Source organism: Botrytis porri (genome assembly GCF_014898465.1).
Source record: "Botrytis porri strain MUCL 3234 chromosome Unknown BPOR_015, whole genome shotgun sequence".
In the NCBI taxonomy this organism is placed as follows: Eukaryota; Fungi; Ascomycota; class Leotiomycetes; order Helotiales; family Sclerotiniaceae; genus Botrytis; species Botrytis porri.
This window is the reverse complement of record NW_024066089.1, coordinates 869,688-890,974: the sequence shown is the minus strand read 5'-3', so window position 1 is coordinate 890,974 and position 21,287 is coordinate 869,688. Positions and strand designations below refer to the sequence as shown.

The following is a 21,287-nucleotide window of genomic DNA, read 5'->3' as shown; positions in this document are numbered from 1 at the left end:
GAATGATTTCATGGCCTTGCTGCAGCGGCTTGTGGGTTACCGATCGTTCGGTGCAAATACAATCATGTGATCTTGGATAAAACCCAATCAAGTATGAAAGGGTGAATATTGAAAGGGTGTAATGGATATAATTTGATACAGGAAAAGATACAGATTTACTACAAGGATTCGCCCATTCATGGCTGCATGGAATGACAACGAATCGTAGGTTAGCGGAGTAATGGATCGTCTGGATTATTGTATAGCGAACGAATTACGGGTCAGAACACGATGATTGTGGTCCTCAGGCCCTAGCACGGGTAGGTAGGTGTCTAGGCAAGATGATAAACTACGATGCAGACAAATTAGATAAACTTATCTAATTTTCCGACATCTCAAATGTTGATGGACAAAAAGTGTGATCCATACGATTTAGATGGTTCGTCAGATAAATGAAGGACAAATTAGATTGATAAAATGAATGGTTAAAGGGTTAAAAGGGTGGTTCTTGCTTGCTTATTATGCCCATGACCTAGTCTCAAGGCGAAACATGGATCAAAAATTGAGAACGAACGGCTTGCTAATGTAGAATGTGACTGAAGGCAAGTGAATGCAACTCTCAACCATTTCCGTCGAATTTAATACATGGATATTCGATAATAAGCCTAGTCCAGTCGAGATGCTGATTTGCTCTTTTTAGTGTGGGTAAATCCTTCCACAATTATTGGAAAAAGGCTTGAATTCATTTGAACCTATGCATCTGTGAACCTGTGCATTTGTGAAAGAAATATGATTGGATGATGGGCGCTTAATTCAAGAGTCCCCGCATAACTCAACTCAATTGCACCACACGAGGAGAGATATCTGAAGGACCAGCTTTCATTATATAATTCTCCGCGGCTTGATAAAATAGAGTCCAATGGACACTCTATCCGATTGCTTAATTGGAAAGTCCCTCGTTAGCATGGTTTCTAGGCGTTGTTGAATCGTGGAAATGGTACTATAAGGTCGTAGTCGTGGGCATCGATACCCAGACGCCAGTAATGGGTTGAATCAATATTGAGAGCTACGTTCCAGACAAAGTGAAGCGGGAAGAGATGAGACGATGAACCTTGTCGGATGGTGATTCCTATGCATGAACTCTGTATTTCTGCAAATGACGTGCATATTGTGACGGCGCAGCAGGCTCAATATTGGGTCGAGAAATTCTGCGCAGAAGACATCACTCTACAACCTTATTTCCGACAACAATGGTACTGTATTCATCCTTCTCCTTAATATGGGCCCCGGCCAAGCTGGGCTATCTATGCAGGGCGAGATCTCGCGAGGTCAAGTTTTGATTAGAGTGACGATGTCCGGGCGCGATCCGCCATCTGCTTTCTTATTGCAGTGCTACTGATTTTTGAAGCAAAGTCTGATTTGGGAGTATTCTCGAGATCAGCTTGCGCATCGAGCACATCGACTTCATAAACCTCCAGTGCCTTCCAGCTCTTCTCGACTCTTTTATCATTTACTGCTTGTCCGCCCGACCTAGTTTCCCCCGACACAACGAGTGCGGTAACAGATTCATCCGTAATAGTTGGCCCGTAAGCATCTTGAATTTCAACACACTCGATAGTGATTGAGCAAGCATTGAGTTTGGTATGTGTTGCCCGACCATTTGAAGCAGCCAATGGAACTGTTTGGATTGCTTCCTCCTGACTAGTCTGCGTGAAAGAAAGAATCGATATGAGGAATTCAACGACATCATTTTGTCGCTCCTCCCAACTCTGCAAGTGATCGGCATATTTTTTATTCTTCAGCAATTCGTCCCCTGTGATACCGATAATCAATCTCCGGGAAGGGTCCTGAACGCTGGCGGCTGGTTGTAATAAAAGTGCCGTAGCTGTAAGCAAGAGTTTGTGGCCGGCATGAAGATGATCAAACGTGCCCCCAACTGCTACCACAGTATGAGAGGCAGAAGAATTTGGTTGTACAGACTGTAAAGTACTTTGAATCATGCTCACTCCACCACTGACCATTTGAAATTCTGCATGTAAAGGAGGACTAATCCCATTTGCGAAATGTAAAAAGTCTCGAAGCAAATTTTGTCCTTCTTCGCCTTGCACTGAGAATATTTTGCTCCACTGACGTCGAGTACTTGCGAAGAGAGGAAGTCCAACGATAGGACCGCCAGCCAAACCCCCAAGACTGGCATCACGCCCAGAATTCTTGTTAGTGGACACGCGTGCAGAATCATAATCCAATAAAACGATGCGAAAATCCACCGCGCCAGATAACTTGGATGTAATATCGATATCTTCCTTAGCACATATAGAACAGGTCAAGCTGTATAAACCACCGAGTAGCCTCTCCACCTCATTGTAAATTTGAGATCTTGGTTCCTTCAACCGATCCTTGAAACTTGACGAGGCAAGTGCAATTATCAGCTTGGTGCTTGACGACGAAGTTTTAAGACTTGCAAGTACCGCCGATAACGATGAAGAGTACGCAGCACTGAGAGTTGCTGGTGTAGCTGGTGCGGGGTGTTGAGGGAGCAGAAGTAGGGATTGTGACATGATCGCCAACTAGGTATCTCGCCGACACACTGAGACTTATTGAATCAATTTCGATCTGATATCAGCATGGAATCGAAATATGAATGCAAGACTGCTTGTCTCAGAGAACGGTATCTGAGGAAGAAGGTTGTTTTGTGTCGGTAGTTTGTGGATGAATCCATGAGTTGAATACCAACAAACAAAATACTCCATCACTCCATCACTCAATACAGGCTTCGAGGGGTAATTTTCACCCAGCCTTATCAGATGTGATTGATGTTAGGCTCTATTGTGTCCACCAATACCATCATAAACTTTGGCTGCTAATGGCCTAATCAAATCAGAAGCCCCATCAGCCATGCCACCATAACCTTACAAAGTACATACCTCCCTGGGGACCTCCATACTTTCATACCAATAATATAACTTCCAACCTTAATTCTCCCACTTTCTCATTCCGAAACTCCATCAAATTGGGCAGCCAGTCTTATCATTGCTGTCATTGTTATTGCTACTACTGCCACTTTTGCTGCTGAATGTAGGGGAAGGCAGGAAGCAGCCACTCAATTGTCTGACATTTGACATTGAATACCTAGGTAGCTAATTTATTCCCTGCGCCTGCGCCATGCCTTTCGATCCTTTCAATATTCACTCGAATTCTCGTTCGTCTTCATCGCAACAAAATGCTTTACCGGGAAATTCGACTTCGGGAGGTATATTACAAGCCGCAGCAAATCTAGGTAGTTTTGGCATGCCTTCATTGTCTAGCTCTGCCACAGGACATTCTGCACCACCACCAACGACGTATGGTCTGCCCCATCCAAATTCTTCCATGACGACCACTTCCAACAACACATCAATGAATCAACAGTCTCAACAGTACGAAACACCAAGGCGAGCTCGACACGCCGACGAGCTGCATTTAAATATGTCTGCGCAACGAGGTGCTTTATCTCCAAAAGATTACGGTGCAAGTGGTCCACGTATGACTTTAGAGCAAGCCGCTCCCGATTCATCCCAATATTCAAATGCAGCACCACTTCCAGGCACTCTACAACCAGGAAGACCAGGTGTGACTTCGACAAATACAGCCCCTTCAATGCCCACGATATCGCAAGATCAATATTCAACACCATCACGATCCGCAGGTCTTTCGCACAATTATACACGATCTAGCCCCGCGGCAGGATTTGACAGTCAAGGTTTTGCAACATTTCAAGCAACCACACCGGGTGGATCTGAGCAAAATACACAAAAATATACACCACAAGGCTCTCAACGAACTGTATCCAATACTCCCCTTGGGCTTGCAGATATTCGACCGCGTACCGACTCGACACTTCCCGAAGGCTTACCTGGGGCCAATCCATATTCATATGATGGTACCAGCGCAACACCCACCAACAGCAACTATCTCGCGCCGTGGGCTTTATATGCATTCGACTGGTGTAAATGGCCAGCGCAAAACAACGATGCCGGGAAGATCGCAATAGGAAGTTATTTAGAAGACGGACACAACTTTGTAAGTATATTGATTTCACTGTGAGCCTTAAGCAAATAATTCATTGCTGATATTGATTTATTAGATTCAAATACTTGATTCCCATATCGTTCCCACCCATTCTGAATCCTATGTACCTGGCGCTCCAAAATATGGACTTGAATTTACCAAGGTTGCCGAAGCCACACATTCATATCCTGTAACTCGACTCCTATGGGAACCACCATCATCGCAAAAGCAATCTACAGATTTACTAGCCACTTCGGGTGACCATTTGAGGTTGTGGTCGCTCCCATCTGAGACTCCAGTCGCATCGGCAAACAATACTATCGGAGGACGCACTTCTAATTCCGGTCGAGACCTACCTCCTAGCAAACTTACACCATTAGCCTTGCTGTCTAACTCGAAAACCCCCGAGCATACTGCACCTTTGACCTCCTTGGATTGGAACACTGTCTCGCCTAGTCTAATTATTACTTCAAGCATAGATACGACATGCACCATATGGGATATTCCTACATTGACTGCCAAGACACAACTGATTGCACATGACAAAGAAGTATTTGATGTCAGATTTTGCGCAAACAGTGTGGATGTTTTTGTTAGCTGTGGAGCTGATGGGAGTGTGAGAATGTTTGACCTCCGAAGTTTAGAGCACAGTACCATCATCTATGAGCCAACTACAAAGGACGATAAAGGTACGATTTTTGAAGCCAATTTTAGGCATTTTGCTAATTGCACCATAGATACGAGTCCTGGTGGTGGCAGGATAAGTCCAACTTTAGCCCAGCAAACTATGTCCTATGCACCCCCTTTACTACGACTAGCAGCGTCGCCACATGATACCCATCTCCTCGCTACGTTCTCACAAGATTCCAACATTATTCGTATCTTGGATGTTAGACAACCTGGACAAGCACTCCTTGAGCTTCAGGGGCATTCCTCATCTATAAACTGCATAGAATGGTCTCCAAACAGGAGAGGTACTCTTGCTTCTGGTGCTGATGATTCTTTGGTTCTTATTTGGGACCTATTGGGTCCAAACACAGCTCCTCCTGTTGGTCCTAGCATGAATGGTGCACCTGTATCTGATAATTCTCGAGGACCTACTGCCAGTTGGCAATGTGATTACGAAGTGGGAAACATTAGCTGGGCGCCTCGAAGCAACTTGAACAATAATGAGAACGGTGATTGGCTCGGAGTAAGTGGAGGAAGGGGTATCTGGGGTGTGAAACTGTGATGAATTATGATGAGCTTTCAGGTCGGCTATTAGAACGGAGCGTAGCATTATCGCATGTCAAAGCCTGGAGTTCGGTTTTCTGGAGATTGCCTCTACGATATCCGAGTATTCATGATTTTATACTCATCGGAGTTTATGTATAATAGGAGTGCGGTGACTGGTTACCTAAATTTACAAGTACGAGTAGGTCGTATGGCCGAAACTAAAACTTCAACAACCAATTGTTCGCCTTGAATTGCAATCTATATACGCAATTTCCCGAGATGATTGTAACTACAGCCCTGCATCTTCTGCAACATCCTCAGTCACGACTACTCTGACTAGCCTGACTACTCCTACAGCTATCACTTATTTAATTCAGCTTCCTTGCCATAGTTATAGTCAATCACCCAGCAAGTATCGACTGGCTTTCGGAACTGAAACACGGTCCCAGGCAATTCGAGTCCATGTATATGAATGGTGATCCTACGAGAAATTTGAGGTTCTAATGTCTACCACAAGCCATGAGAAGTGTTAGTGTGGATATATGCTGAATTCATGAGCCAGCAATACCGTGCAGTACCTAGTGATTGAATTCAAGGCTATTGCAAAAAACATTGATTTTTTCCTTATAACAGGATGCAAATCTTGAATTTGAAAGAGGATTTACATGCTAGCGAAGATTGGTTGAAAATATATGGACGAACCAACGGTACGTCCTTAGAGATGCAACAAAGAAGAACTGAGATTCCTGTGTGTAGTTAAGGAGACCTTTGTATTGGTTCGACCTCGAATCTGGAGTCTTTTTGCATAGTTCAACCCAGGATTGGAGGAGAATAGGTCGGGTAGCAGTTGGGTTAGCAGCATCAATTTATATTCGTATCCTACCTATCAACTCAACTTGCATACACAATTTGATTAAAGTCTCATCCACAAAAGAGGATTTACGAGTTCCTTTCAGTCGATTTTGAATACCTAGCAGTAAGTCCCTGATTAATAAAGATATAAGATGGCCACAGGCGATTCTTCAATCGATCAGCCATATGACAATGCTAATTGGAATATCAATAATCACCTGCACCTCCTTGCCTTACTTACTCAAGGATTTCTACATAAGGTCGTTGATTGCCTTTCATTTTTTAGTCAATGTTTCCTCAAACAAATGATTTCAACACAATTCTCTAGAACAATGAATTGTATTGAATAAGATCTTGAGGAAGAAGTGTACAACCTATGGTGTTCGAGTAGTACTCAGTACATTGGTACAGTCTCATTGGCTTAGGTAATTCGGGGTTATCCCTAGATAAGTTAGTCCCACTACTGGTCGAAAGGCTGAGGCCATTTTGAACAAAGGTTAGCTTGCCTTGCCTTATATACTCTGTCTATTGACCTTGAAATTTGTCTTCTTGAAAAAAAAAACCTACAGATACCTCCCATTTCTCTCTTCGGATGCACAATTCTCTTCTTTCAACCTTTGTATTAAAATGTCTACCTCGAATTTATTGAATAATTCCTTTGATGAAAGCGACGAAGAGGACGACAATTTCAATCCCCAACCTGCGGATCTTTCAGACAACGAAGATGAAGGAAACAACACAACCAGCGCGCAAAGGCATAATGAAGCTTCGCGTCATCAAATAGGGGATGACGATGGCTCTGATGATGAAGCAGCCCCCTCGAGTGGTAGAAAACACGGGTCGGGTGGTGCTCATGACGACGATGAAGACGAAGACGACGAAGGCGAGGGAGAAGACATTGGTGGAGGTGCTAATGATGATGACGATGAGGAAGAGGAAGAAGAGGATGATGAAGAGGAAATTACGGTAAGCATTTCTGAGCTACATGCACAATTCCTGTTCTCTCACAATGCAGTGGCCAGCGTTTTTTCTAACCCCAAAGCGTAGGGACACCGCCGCAAGCGCCGCAGAGACCGTCGCAATGTTTTCCTCGATGTCGAAGCCGAAGTAGATGAAGACGAGGATGAGAATGAGGATGACGAGGATGAATTGAACGAAATGAATCACACTTTCATTGCAGACACACACCCGGATGATATGGCAGACCTTCCGGATGGTGGTGAGACAGATGACAGGCGTCACCGAGATTTGGACAGGAGGCGTGAAATGGAGGCGAGTCTTGATGCAGAAAAGCAAGCAGAAATTCTACGACAACGATATGCGAACAAGGGTCGATCATCAAGAGGCACCGGAGACTCAGCTGTCGTTCCAAAACGTCTTTTACTTCCTAGTGTCGACGATCCCAGTATTTGGGCAGTACGATGTAAAGAAGGAAAGGAAAGAGAGGCCGTTTTCTCTATTATGAAGCGCATAGAAGAGAGAGCCGGTACTAAAGAGGAGCTTGCGATCACTTGCGCTTTTGAGCGTGGTGGAACGCAATCTACAATGAAGGGTTTTATTTATGTCGAAGCCCAGCGACAAGCCGACATTTTGACTGCTATGGATGGTCTTATGAATGTCTACCCTCGAACTAAAATGATGCTGGTTGAGATCAAGGAAATGCCAGACCTTCTCAGAGTTACAAAGAGTCCAACTGTGGAGGTTGGTGCCTATGTGCGACTTAGGCGTCCAGTGAAATATGCGGGCGATCTTGCGCAAGTGTTGGAAGTCACTGATACTGGTCTCGAACTCCGTGTCAGATATGTACCTCGTCTCGACTATGGTCTTCATGAGGATACTAGTGTAGGACCGGACGGAAAAAGAAAGCGTCCAGTAGCCGGACCACGTCCACCCCAACGACTATTCAGTGAAGCCGAAGCTAAGAAACGACATGCAAAACATCTGCAAGGTCGACCGGACACGAAAACTTGGAATTACTTCAATGAAGAATATATCAATGGATATTGCGAGAAGGAAGTTAAAATCCAGGCGCTCATCACTAAGGATGTTAATCCAACCCTCGAGGAAGTCACAAGATTTGCTTCTGGTGCCGAAGATGGAACCGAAAACTTGGATTTAAATGCTCTCGCTGCAAGCTTGAAAGCCAGCACAGCCAATGCCTCTTATCTACCCGGCGACGTCATTGAGGTTTACGAAGGAGAACAAAAGGGTGTCGTTGGTAAAGCAGTCTCTGTCACTGGTGATATTGTTACAATGGCGGTATCCGAAGGAGCATTAAGGGGTCAAACTATCGAAATTCCTATCAAGGGTCTACGCAAGCGTTTCCGTGAGGGCGATCACGTCAAAGTGATTGGCGGCAGTAGATTCAGAGATGAAGTTGGTATGGTCGTCAAGATCATTGAGGATCGTGTCACATTGTTGAGTGATCAAAACAATAATGAGATCACTGTTTTTAGCAAAGATCTTCGGGAGGCAAGCGATTCTGGTGGGAGTGGTGCATTAGGAAAGTACGAGCTTTGGGATTTAGTGCAACTAGATCCATCTACTGTTGCTTGTATCATCAAAGTTGACCGCGAATCACTTGTTGTTCTTGACCAGAATGGATCTAACAGAACAGTTATTCCATCTCAGATCTCTAATAAGCTTGAAAAGCGAAGGAACGCAGTGGCGACGGATCGTAATGGTGCTGAGATCAAGATGGAAGATACCGTGAAAGAATTTGGAGGAGAGGCTAGGTCTGGCAGAATTCTACACATTCATCGAGCCTATCTTTTCTTGAAGAGTTCCGAATTGAGCGAGAATGCTGGTATATTTGTGGCGCGAACTACCAGCGTCCAAAGTGTATCTGCTAAGGGAGGACGCATCACTGAAAATGCGACTTCACCGGATCTCAGCTCCATGAACCCGGCAATGAAGCTCAACCCCAAGAACAACGGCCAGATGCCTCCACCTAAATCAATTGGTCGTGATAAATCCATCGGACAGACAGTTACAATTCGCAAAGGCCCATACAAGGGTTTACTCGGTATTGTCAAAGACACCACAGACACCAATGCAAGAGTAGAATTACACACAAAGAGCAAGGTAATCAGTGTGCCAAAAGACTGTCTGGGATTCAAGGACAAGATAAGCGGAGCATCCGTAGATCCAAATGGTTTCAGAGGTGGTCCTGGTGGCGGTAGAGGAGGAGGAGCTCCAAGAGGTCGTGGTGGATTTGGAGGTGCAACTCCTGGACCGGGTTGGGACTCTGGCGCTGGTGGACGAACACCAATGCCAGGTGGTCTTCCCGAGCGCACTCCAGCTTGGGGAAGAAGTAAGTTGATCCTATCCTATTCGTCAGTGTTTACTAACATCTTTAGCTCCTCATGGTGGTGCCCAAGGCGGACGAACGCCTGCCTGGAAGTCTGGTCCCACTGACGGTGGACGAACGCCTGGTTGGTCGAACGATGGATCTCGAACTGTTTATGCAGCAAATGATGGTAGTCGGACAGCCTATGGAGGTGGCAATAGAACTCCTGCTTGGTCATCTGGTGCTAAAACCCCAGCTTATAGCTTATCAGATAACTATGGATCCAAAACTCCCGCGTATGGCGGTAGTGGTGTTGCTGGAGATGCATGGGGTTCAAAGACACCAGCCTATCAACCAAATAATACAAACGACAGCTGGAACTCTGGCCAATCCAATAACAATAACTGGGGAACAGCCTACGATGCTCCAACCCCTGGTGGTCCTTTATCGGCACCTACGCCAGCTGCAATGAATGCACCAACCCCAGGTGGATATTCTGCTCCCACACCAGCTGCAATGAACGCTCCAACTCCCGGGGCTTATTCGGCGCCAACACCAGCTCCGGGTTATTGGGGTGCTCCTACACCTCAAGCTATGGATGCTCCTACACCTGGACCAGGATACTATGCAGGTGCTCCTACACCGGGTGCCTATGCTGCGGATACTCCAGCAGGTAATTGGCAGGATGATGGCCCTAGATACGTGGATTAATGGTGATAAGTTGCATTTGCTTGTGGATTGGTATGCATCCGTCGGTGGTTCGGAGGAACTTTATTGATTAAAATGGAGCGATGGAGTTTTCTTTTATCTGAAGTTATTTCTTGGGCACGTTTTAACAGAATGGTCATAAAGGGAATCCCGTTTTTTGGGTCATAAAAGCGCGTAAATGCATGATAGCAGAATTTATAAAATCATTGCAAGATTGTTTATATGGAATCTTCGTTTACAGTTTATCTCCCACTATTCGTCCTTCTCATTAATAGGAGCATCTCAACTCCACTCTTTTCAATATCAATGACTAGTGCATAATAATTTCACTTCGAGCAATAATGCATGTACGCTCTTTACTCGTCTTTGCAACGACAACTACCTGTCAAGAAATTTAAACTTACAACGAGCTGTAATAGTAGGTATATAAGTAACGTCTTGAATATAGCATCTGTAGAGTCCTACCCTTATTAAACTTTAGTAGTTGGTATAGTGAGGCTTATCACAGGTAGAGCAGATAGACCATTGATTGTCATCTTCTGGTTGTAGATGATGGAAGAAGAACCGTGTGTATGGGATAGCAGGAATGAGGGGTGAGATGCCAGGAGAGAGGAGAGGGGAGGAGGGTTGTATGATTGCGTACTACTCATCCTACAATATCCGATTGATCCTTGCGCAGAAAAACTTTCAGACGTCTTTGAAAATTATTTGGCTTGAGAAGAGATATTGTTACTTCTATACTACCATACTGTGCTCAGTCATGTTATCGCGACTGATATGAATCTATCAGGTTTTGACGCATGTTTCGTGATCGATTGGGCTGCTTGTTTGGTTGGCGCGAGGGAGAGCACTGGAGGGATTTGGGTTTGGGTTTGGGGAAGAAGGAAGGTATGGAGTGGTGAGGTGGAGTTTGAAGTGGATATATGTAGTATGTATGTATGTATGTATATTATGATGTGATCATTATACTCGTGTAGCCACAGAGTATGGAACTCCCTAGCTGGGTGTACATGCCACACGATAATAAACTGGTTTTATCGCGGCAGCGTTGCATACAGCACGGGTATTCATTGGATTGGCGATTCCGATTGGGGGGAGCATATGGCGCGCTGTGGTGTGATGGGTAGTAAGGAGGTGTGGAGCACTCACTTGGAACTGAAGTATATTAATCTATATCTTCATGGTTCATCAGCATATAGGCCATATGGGCCACTTCATTTTATATATAAAATTCGTTTATACATAACCATATACTTTTCTTATCTCCTAATAGAATTCTATGAAAACTTGATACATAAATACTAATTATATTAGTATTATAAAAAGTAACTATCTTTTCAAAATTTGAATTATTATAAGTCGACCACTCTACTTTCGGGCCACCCCTGTTTTGGGCCACCCTTTTACACTAAAAATCGCTTTTTTAGCCTATTAATATCTTTATCAATATATAATCTAATATAATAAAAATTTGAATATATATAATTTAAGCTATTTTAAGCTTATTTTGAAAATTTGAAAATTTTAGGAATTTTCTGTATTAAAATCTAGAGCTTTAAAATATCGATTTTTAAATTTGTATGGGAATCACATACCAATTTGAAACTTTTATAAAATCTTTAATAACTTTTTAATAATAATCATTAAAAGAAAACTATATATCTTTTTGAAAGTTTTGAACTTAAATCTATATAAAAATTTAAAAAAAATTAATAGATATAGAGATATAGTATACAATGAGTTTAGAATAGTATAAATAATCCCTGTAATTTTGAGGGTATTCTTTTAAGTATCTATTTATAGGAAATTTTCTTTTTTTTCTGAATCCTTCAAAATAAATATGTTATAAATTTATAATAATTTTTATAGTTTATTTTTAATAATTTTTATTAAAAAGTTATTGAAGATTTTATAAAAGTTTTAAATTTATATATGATTCCTATACAAATTTAAAAAATCGATATTTTAAAGCTCTAAATCTCAATACAGAAAATTCCTAAAAATCTGAAATTTTCAAGGTAAGCTAAAAATGATCTAAATTATATATATATAAATTTTCAATGAATTCTATTTATAAATAAGAAAGTTAAAAATTCCATTTTTGGTGTAAAAAGTGGCCCAAAAGGGGGGTGGCCCGAAAGTAGGGTACCCGACTTAATCGTTATTAAAGAAATAACTTTTTATAACAAAAACTATAATACAATTCACTTTTTTCTGATATATTAAGAATATTAAATTTTAAAATAGATTTCTGAAATTATTTTATTGTTATTTAATATTATTTTTATCTTTGAAAACAATAATCAGTTTTTAAAATCTGATTATTAAAAAAACCTAAATTTTGATTCATCTTCGAAGTGGCCTATGTAGTAATATGGCCTTCATACTGATGAACCATGTTATTTATAAATCGGTCAATATATTTGTTATCGCATATTCAACGATAGTATTAGGTAGGTGATAGTATCCGCTATTGGGGATCGAATCGACAATTTCGTAACCATCGTTGCGTTCGTTTGCTGTTGGCATCTTTGGATGTCACTGGACTGGAGTGGGCTGGGGATTCCCCATGTTTATCTGGTTACCAAGGGATTTTATCGGCAGTTATTTGACGCGTGTAAAGAGATCGAAGCTTATTTTATATGGATTGATGGTTCGTGGTCAAGAGTGGTATTCGCGTGTTAACCTTCTATTAACCTTATGCATATTTAGAATCTGTCTCGGTAGATTAAGTGTAGGTATCTCAGATGGATAACTTCATCTCATGTCTCTTCAAACCTACAACTGACCGGTAGTGTTCATTGTCGGACTACCAGAACGTGTATTCTATTCCGATCATAAATGACAAATCTTTCTAGAGAAAAAGTAGCTTTGAGCCCGAAAGTGGGAGTTTGATCCAATTCCCATATCATACTCCACACACACACACAATTAACAACTAACGATCGATGCTCGAGTTTCATCTAGACCTACGAGTATTCTGTTGCATTCGGACACCTTGTATCTCAACAAAATCTTGCCTTCCTATTTAATTCATAGTACGACCGTTGGTACTATCAGAAGATGCTATCTACCTACCCAGTATCTCCAATGTACATGTAGATCCCAGCCATGCCACGAGGAACAATATCACGACTTTCTCCACGCACCTTCCGGAAGCGCTTGGGTAGACTAGTAAGGGTGGCACGGTGAAGACATCGTATGCTGGGTTGGTAGGGATAGATTATTGAAGGATGGGGAATAGTTTGTGGATGAGTGGAAAGAATGAGCAAGGGAGGCGACATCGGAGTTACTTGATTTAATTGTCGAAGGTTGGAAAAGGCTGGGCACTAGATAGAAAACTCTGGGTTGGTAGACGTAATTATTGGTCGAGGAGATGAAATTGAGTGATGATTGGCTATGACCGAGATAAGATTCGATGGTTTGGTGAATACGAATACATGATTGGCATGAGCTTGCGTATTCTGCTGAACTGACATACAGGAGGGGACGATAGACCGATGTTGACAAGAAAACGTGCGGTTGTAGCTTCAATCATCAACCATCAAGTTGATTGTGAATGCAAGTGAGGAAATGGCTTGCTAAATTGATCAATAATCGATATCTTAGTTCAAATTCCAAGCAAATTTCATTCATGCCGTCTATGATGTGAACAAATGGCATGTTAGAGAAAGTTGCAACCTAGAAGTCTTGTCATCATTTATCACGGGATGTCACCGCGATACCGAACCGATGTGATACTTCCCCTCTTTCGGAGAATTTTTTTAACTTTGAAGAATCCAACAACGTGTAGCTTTTTATCGTTCTCGTCTCCGAATTCTTTGGATAGATTTAAACTTATTACTCCGTAGATATTGAACTTCCTCATTCTGACCCCTTCATCACTTATCATCTCTTTCTCGCTTGAGGGAGGTAAAAGTTAGTAAACTTTTAAGCCGCCACCGGTGAGCATCATATTGTGATCGGTTTGACTGCCAGTCATGCACTAATAAGACCTAAACATCTGTACAAGTAGTTGATCGTTTCAATAATTTTCTTCGAACCTTTGACCTGTTATCTCAAACCAACATATTTCTTTCTTCTTTAAACTTCATAAATACATCCTATCGGCCGAAAGCTAAATCACCTTGTTGTCCTGGCATCTCAACCTGTAAGCTATGCTAATTGTGTAGATCACAATAATCAAGCTTTCTCATCTAGTGCATCGAAACAACAACCGACGAATATTTCCGATTCACATCTGAAATAGGAAGCTCACCAACCATCCATACGTACACCATTTTCACCGTATAGTGAGCAGCGGCAGTCCAATTCCAATTCCAAGAAATTTGATCATTCTAATTGATCATTCAGTCTTTCCGCCCAAGAGATATCACAGTGAAACTAAACAGAGGGAAAGCTTACGAGCAGTATCAACTGATCAATTGAGATATCATCATCATCGAATAAGACGTTAAGAAAGATATTGTCAAAACGAGATATCAATCTCATCGTATCCAACCATATCTGATTGAACAATCTACAATATTGTACCCAGTCTATTTCGGTTTGGTCATAAGGACACAAACATTCCCCCTTCGTCCTCTTTAAAATCCGGTCCACCTTCCAAGTTAGAGGGCCTTCTCGATAGAGCAGAACCAACTAGTTTTCTTTCCTTTAACAGAGAGTCTATCAAATGGAAATCGAAAAATTCCTGCATGGTCGGTTGGATCCGGGCATCGAATCGACTCTACAGTTAGTCGAGGCAGTGGAAAGTCCGGATATGAGCAATTTCTTCTCTTCCCAGGAAGCATCATCCTCTGAATCATCTCAATCCAAAAGTGCGGCATTTCCGGGTATGTATCCCTCTTCGTTGCAATGTATTTACTTGGTGTTCTTGGCTTTCGAGCTGTATTTTTTTTTCGCTTGATGGAAATGACAAGGTCTTTCAGTTAAGCACAAGTCCCAATTACTGTATCCAGTTGAAAAAACCATGGCTGATAGCAATCATTTCTATCATTAGGTATCGGATCTCCCGATGAAACCCAGCTCAAGCTAACCCACCTTCCGGTTGAGATACTTCGCCAAGTTTCTTCCTATCTATCGCCGTGCGATCTGATAAAGTTGGGCAAATCGTGCAAGATATTGTATGATATCACAGAAACCGATTCACTTTGGCGGCACCTCGTACAGGAAAATGTTCCTGGTATCAAGCTTAATTCTCCTTTCCCATGCGAGTCTTTCAAGAAGCTTTACCAATCTCATGATCCTCACTGGTTCCTTACCAAGAATAAGCTATGGTTTGGCGATTCTGATTACTACGGGCAGCTCATGATTTCTAAATACAACCCTGAGACTGGTTCTATCGGATTATACAGACTTCTAACCCAAAGGTCAGCACCTCAATTTTGTACATGGAAGGATGATACTTCAGTCGTGATTCATTGCTTTGATCCCAAAACGCATTTAGCTACTTGTCCTCAGCAACTAGACCTTCATTCTTATTCGCACCGATTTCTATCAGGTATGGGTCATGTCGAGCGCAGGCTCAAGGGCGAGGTCCCTCTTAAAATGGTGGATCGCGGAAATTCGAATCGGGAATGTCCTTCGAGGTTCTTGCTATCAAAAATGTTAGTAGGTAATCAGCCCAACAGGCCGCAAGCGAATAAGTGGCCACCGCCAAAGATTCCAGCAAAAGTTCGAGCAGATCGTCCTACCATTTTCGATAACTCATGTACAGCTACATGGGGTCGACCCGAGAATCGCTCTCAGATCAATGAGAAATCATTTCGAATAAGAGACTGGATGGAGATGAATGGTCTGGTGCAAATAGGAGATCAAATTCAAACCTTTTCGACTCTCGATTTTGAATTGTATACACCGACAGAAGATAAGCCTTATAGAGGTATCTTTGTAAGTTTTCTCTCATTTTATACTCTCTTCCTCACTTTACTTGGATCTGGGCTTTCACCGAGAAGTTCATCGGAAACTTTGCCTGTTTTATCAAAGCCTCTCAATCGCATATCCCTTCTGTACATTCAAGACCTTTTCCAGGCTCTTGATATCTACACGATATGACTTACACCATGTATAATCAACAAAGAAACGATCACGATTTCCAGAATTTCAGATGCCTGACGAAGGAGATCTAAATGATTTCTGAATCTTTTTTCACATGTTCGACTCGTCTAGTACACTGAATCCAATGAGAACAAACCCCATTTCAAAAAAATCAAATCACTCTCAAATATTCATAAGTTTGCAAAACTGGGAGCGTGCCACATTAACCTATTATTATAAAAACCGGGTTCAACAGATCATTACCAAATCAGTATCTCAAATTCACCTGCTGATTCAAATCACAATTCTAGGTCGGGGACTACTCAGGTCATGGTTGCGAATATCTACTATTAGATCAACGAGATGGACTTCAAAAACGGGACGAATCAAACACATCAAAGTCAAAAGGCGAATCGCACGAAGCGTGGGAAGCAAGAAAAGGACAAGCACGTACTCCCACAGGTTCTCTTTGCGCTATTAAATTGACTGGAGATCCAAACATACCTCGAGGGGAAGTTACATGGGTCGCTGATGATATTAGTGACAAGGGATTGGTTCGTTATGGGGAGAAGGATTGGCCTGGTGCAAGAATTGTGAGGAGTCGCGGTCAGATTGCCAATCTAGGATATAAAAATCGTATTAGTTTCCTTTCTCCAACGATTGTACAGGGATCCCTACTAATTGTTTATAGCAAAATATATCGAAACGGAACTGATAATGATATCCCCAGATGTGTTGGCACAGCACTGGGTACCCTTCGGACATATCTCTTTCTTTCATAGAATAGACATTGATAGCTATATAAACCAATAGCTGGGAATTTAGAAGGAGGAACAAGATTGCTATTATATCTTGAGACGGTCTAGATGGCTGCGTTTAGTTTGGGATGATAACTATTGGGGAGCACAATGATCGAAATAAACGGCACACCAAACTCGAATGACCTACCTAGGACTTTGGGGACTGTCTGATCATAAGTTTCAATATTGCGATCGAAACCGACAGTCTGATGGTCCTTTAGTATCAGATGATGCATCTAGCATGACATTTTATTCTGCTCTTTATTGTGTTCATTCCGTTCGTTGCGTAGTATAAGTTCAGTACCCCACTTTTCGGCCACCCCTCTTTTCGGCCACCTCATAAAATATATATATACAATTTTTAAACTTCAATAATTCAACAACTATCCAACTACAATACAATCTTCTGTAGCATCAATTTCATATATACTATCGAAATCCACTTTATCAATTTCACGATCATCAACTTCGATTTGAGCCTGGTATATAGCCTTAATTTCAGAAAACTTCGAATTTGGGCTAATATTAACCTTCCTCTTTTTTTTTAGGTATAACACATTCTAATTTGTGTTTTAATTCCTTTATTCAACACTTAGACTTTATAATTTCATAGTCCTTAGTATCAAATGCTTTTTGGATCTTTCGAAAGAGTAATCGACAAGCGTATAAGTCTGTTTCTTTTTCAGATTCTAATATTAATATATATTTTCGTAGATCATTTGCTTTTTGTAGCGTTTCTGTTACGGGAGCTGCCTCTAGGGTCACGTGGAAGTGTCTAGAGATCTCTCGAGGTGGTTTAGACTAGACTTCAAGTAGGAATTCAATAAGGTTGTAACTGGTTGCAATTCTCGTAACTATAGTATGAAACTAATGATTGATCTTGAGCACGAAGCTCTATATTGTAATGAAATCCCATTCCCTTATATAGACCTTCGTTCTCTGTTGTCCCACTGCTTCCCACTGTGTCCCACTGGGCCTTACTCAGTGGGACTCAGTGGGACACCTTGGTCAGGTGATATTTTAATCAATCTAGTCATGTGACGACCTCGGTCGTAACAGTTTCCTATCGAATCAAAGATGAATCTATATTCCATTGAAGCATGAAATCATTATCTGAAATCGAATTCAGGCTCTGAACTTCTTTATTACTATTTTCAAGCAATAATCTGAACAAAAGAGGCTTAATGCGGTTTTAAGGCCATAAACCTGAAGCTCTCCATCCTGAAGTGATATTATTCAGAGTTAAACTTTTTAATCTTACTTTCTGATAGTATACAAGAAAATTCCTTTTGTTTATAGGTGTAGAATCAGATAGTAAACCTAATTTATTGAGCTTATATTAATATTTACGTTTTAGAAAAAATAATATCAATAAATCAAAAGGTTGTAGTATATATGATGTATATAGAGAAAGGAATAAGAGATGTATATTGTTTTTAAAGCATTCAAGTATAAATTGAGTGGTTTCGTGGCTTCTATGCCCGTCCAAAACAAGCAATCTAGCCTCTTTTGGGTCAGAAGGAGCGGTTTGAGGAATAAAGACCTCTTTTAGCCATACTAGACCTGTTTCATTAATAATCCATTTATTTTCTATAGCATAAAACTTCTAATCCTTATATATATCAAACTTAATAGAGAACCATTATTGTTGAATACTTTTACTCTTATATATAACAAGGAGTAATAATACTTTTCCTATAGCAGAGATATACTTAATAAAAGAGGTTCAACTTCTTGTGCCAAACTGCTTCTTTTGAATAAAGCATCTCTCAGCACTCTCAAGTATTATACCATTCAAGCCCTGGCCTTCCATAATACCAGCTTCATCCATATTCCATTCATCCATATTCCATTTGTTTTCCGGCTTAATGTGGATAATAGCTGGCAAATTCAACTTTTCGAAAAACTTACTAATAATTTCGGTAGTAGCATCTGAAATATATTGATTATCGATTCTGATTTGTCTTTTGGTTCGAATTTCAGGGTTTCTAAGTAGGAAGTTGTGTATCCATTGTTTTCCAAGTATAGGCTCATTCCCTTTCACTTTGAGGAGGGTTTCGCCAATTTCTCGTATCTACCAATGTATAGAACTAATGCCCAAAGCCTTTTGAACTAATATCCATTCGACTAATACTTTCTTCTATATCGAAACTATCTTTTATATATTTTGAATACCTTTTTGATAGGAAAGGTGATCTTTTATATAGCATTGAAGAGTAGTGCAGGGTATCCCATAATTCAAACCAGCTTTTCTGATAGTTATACTTCCTGCTATAGCACTAAGTGCCATAGCAATATCATCTTTGGTATAACTACTACCCATGATATAATTAATAATATATCAAATTTTTGAATCAATTGATTCAATGGTTGTTGAATCATTAAAGATTGAAGAGAGGTGGTTGATTAAAGCGGTGAGATTTATAAGGTGGCCGAAAAGTGGGGTGGCCGAAAAGTGGGGTACTGAACTTAGGTGGAGTTTTGAATTATAAAACACCAGGAGTTTGCCGAATTGTATCTATTTTAGGATACTATCATCGCTTTGTTTCTTTGTACATAAATGATACCTAGCTATTATAATCACAATTCATCATATGATTTACAGAATTAATCTTTGTTCTAAAGTTTTTGATTAGGTATTAGGAATGATTTGTCTGGAGTTCCTCTTCTGTACCGAGGCCGATTTGGTCGATATGGCCAAAACCCCAAAAATAGATTTCTGTCTGAAGCAAAAATGTATTTAGTATTTAGGAATGTATAAATAAGAATCAATATCATTTATTATTGTATTATTTTTATAATTCAATACTCCCTTTTTCTTTTTAGACTTTATAGAAGCTAGTATACCATTTCTTCATAAATATTCAATTTTCTTCAATTTTTTCTTATTCATTTTATACAATCTTATTTATATAATTATAATGATTCGACCTCAAGCTCCATTAACTTAATATAAAGAGTTAATTTACAAATAGTATAATGATGGATATAATATTTATAATATTAAACAATTACTTTTCTTTAAATTCAATATTGAGGTTGGAATTAGAATTATTGATAGATACCTCAGCACTTGAGGGTTTAGTCGAAAGCCTAGGATCGACTACAACAATCCTATATTAAAGAGTAAAATTGCTATATATTTCTTTTTATTACTTAATAATTAAGAGATAGAAAAAGCTTTCAAAGCTGATAGCTATAACATATCCGTAAGATATATTAAAAACATATGTTTATCATTTAGACTCTACAAAAAGCTTTCATTCAAAAAACAATATAAATAAGATTAATATTTATTTAATATTCTAAAAAACAATATCAAATTGGGTTATATTCGAGAATATAGTAGAAGGCTATTGTACACCTATTTTCGAAGAAAAGGGGAGTTTGTTTTGTAGTATAATATTTATTTTTTCATTCAAAATTATAAGATATATCTATACTAATATTCTATATTTGTTTTAGGAATATACTATTTGATATACTTCAAGTTATAAATCCTAAAGGCATTTATAAATATATGAAACAATTTCAATCTATTTATAAGGAGTATCGAGTCCCTAAACCGAACTATATTTAGTTAATTAATGGGTATAATAAATTAGCTTTTATTGGGATTGAAATCTATATATATATTGATGTACATTCCCGATTTATTATATAAGTATATATAAGAATATCCAATAAGCATTTAGGATCAATTATACATCAATATTTAGTATAATACTCTAAAAGTAATATAATGTTGAGGTTTTTTAAAGCAAATAGGAGGATAAAGCTTCCCCTTATAGCCGAAGCTTATTTTACGTTCTTTTGTAAAGTTGATAAGAATATAAAATAGATTAAGAATTGTTTTTGGTTTAGAAAGAATATTAGAAATCAATATATCAAAAGTTAATGGTAAAAGCTTCAAGGATTATTATTATACTAATAAAAAGTATATTTCCCTATCCCTTATCTTATTTTATAAAAATAATTGAAAATTTTTCTCGATCCATTATATTTAATTGTTTTTTTCATTTTTTCATTTTTTCATTTATTATATAATCAATTGTTAATATTATTTAGAATTATTTTAAAGAATCAATGAAAAAATAAACAATTTTATAAAGATAAATTATAAGGACCAGATTACTATTCTTATTATTTATATTAAATGAATAAAAGAAGAAGTAGATGGATATATAGATCTTTAAAATTATTATATAATTCGAAAGAATAAAATACAATCTTATTATTATATTAATAAATCTTTTATATTATATCAATATTTTAAAAGGGAATATACAGATAAAGGAAAAGTAATACCACCTAAGCTTTACAAGCAGCTTTTAAAAGATTACAAAATTTAAGGTATA

At 39.6% G+C, this 21,287-nt stretch overlaps 5 protein-coding genes across 5 annotated transcripts; 4 read left to right on the top strand and 1 right to left on the bottom strand.

Moving 5' to 3' along the window:
• Nucleotides 1-1,319: 1,319 nt before the first annotated feature.
• On the bottom strand, nt 1,320-2,537 carry EAF01_010036 (uncharacterized protein; the record flags this gene model as incomplete). The annotated part of the gene is made up of 1 exon (XM_038918292.1): nt 1,320-2,537. The coding sequence occupies one exon, from the start codon at nt 2,535-2,537 to the stop codon at nt 1,320-1,322; it is 1,218 nt and encodes a 405-aa protein (XP_038766262.1).
• Nucleotides 2,538-3,141: 604 nt separating this feature from the next.
• EAF01_010035 (uncharacterized protein) lies at nt 3,142-5,257 on the top strand (the record flags this gene model as incomplete). The annotated part of the gene is made up of 3 exons (XM_038918291.1): nt 3,142-4,038; nt 4,103-4,715; nt 4,764-5,257. The coding sequence occupies 3 exons, from the start codon at nt 3,142-3,144 to the stop codon at nt 5,255-5,257; spliced, it is 2,004 nt and encodes a 667-aa protein (XP_038766261.1).
• Nucleotides 5,258-6,720: 1,463 nt separating this feature from the next.
• Nucleotides 6,721-10,093, top strand: EAF01_010034 (uncharacterized protein; the record flags this gene model as incomplete). Its single annotated transcript, XM_038918290.1, has 3 exons — nt 6,721-7,059; nt 7,141-9,406; nt 9,453-10,093. The coding sequence occupies 3 exons, from the start codon at nt 6,721-6,723 to the stop codon at nt 10,091-10,093; spliced, it is 3,246 nt and encodes a 1,081-aa protein (XP_038766260.1).
• A 4,672-nt stretch (nt 10,094-14,765) lies between these two features.
• EAF01_010033 (uncharacterized protein) lies at nt 14,766-16,942 on the top strand (the record flags this gene model as incomplete). Its single annotated transcript, XM_038918289.1, has 4 exons — nt 14,766-14,925; nt 15,093-15,982; nt 16,441-16,765; nt 16,821-16,942. The coding sequence occupies 4 exons, from the start codon at nt 14,766-14,768 to the stop codon at nt 16,940-16,942; spliced, it is 1,497 nt and encodes a 498-aa protein (XP_038766259.1).
• Nucleotides 16,943-20,671: 3,729 nt separating this feature from the next.
• Nucleotides 20,672-21,019, top strand: EAF01_010032 (uncharacterized protein; the record flags this gene model as incomplete). Its single annotated transcript, XM_038918288.1, has 3 exons — nt 20,672-20,736; nt 20,771-20,866; nt 20,998-21,019. The coding sequence occupies 3 exons, from the start codon at nt 20,672-20,674 to the stop codon at nt 21,017-21,019; spliced, it is 183 nt and encodes a 60-aa protein (XP_038766258.1).
• Between the last annotated feature and the right edge of the window lie 268 nt (nt 21,020-21,287).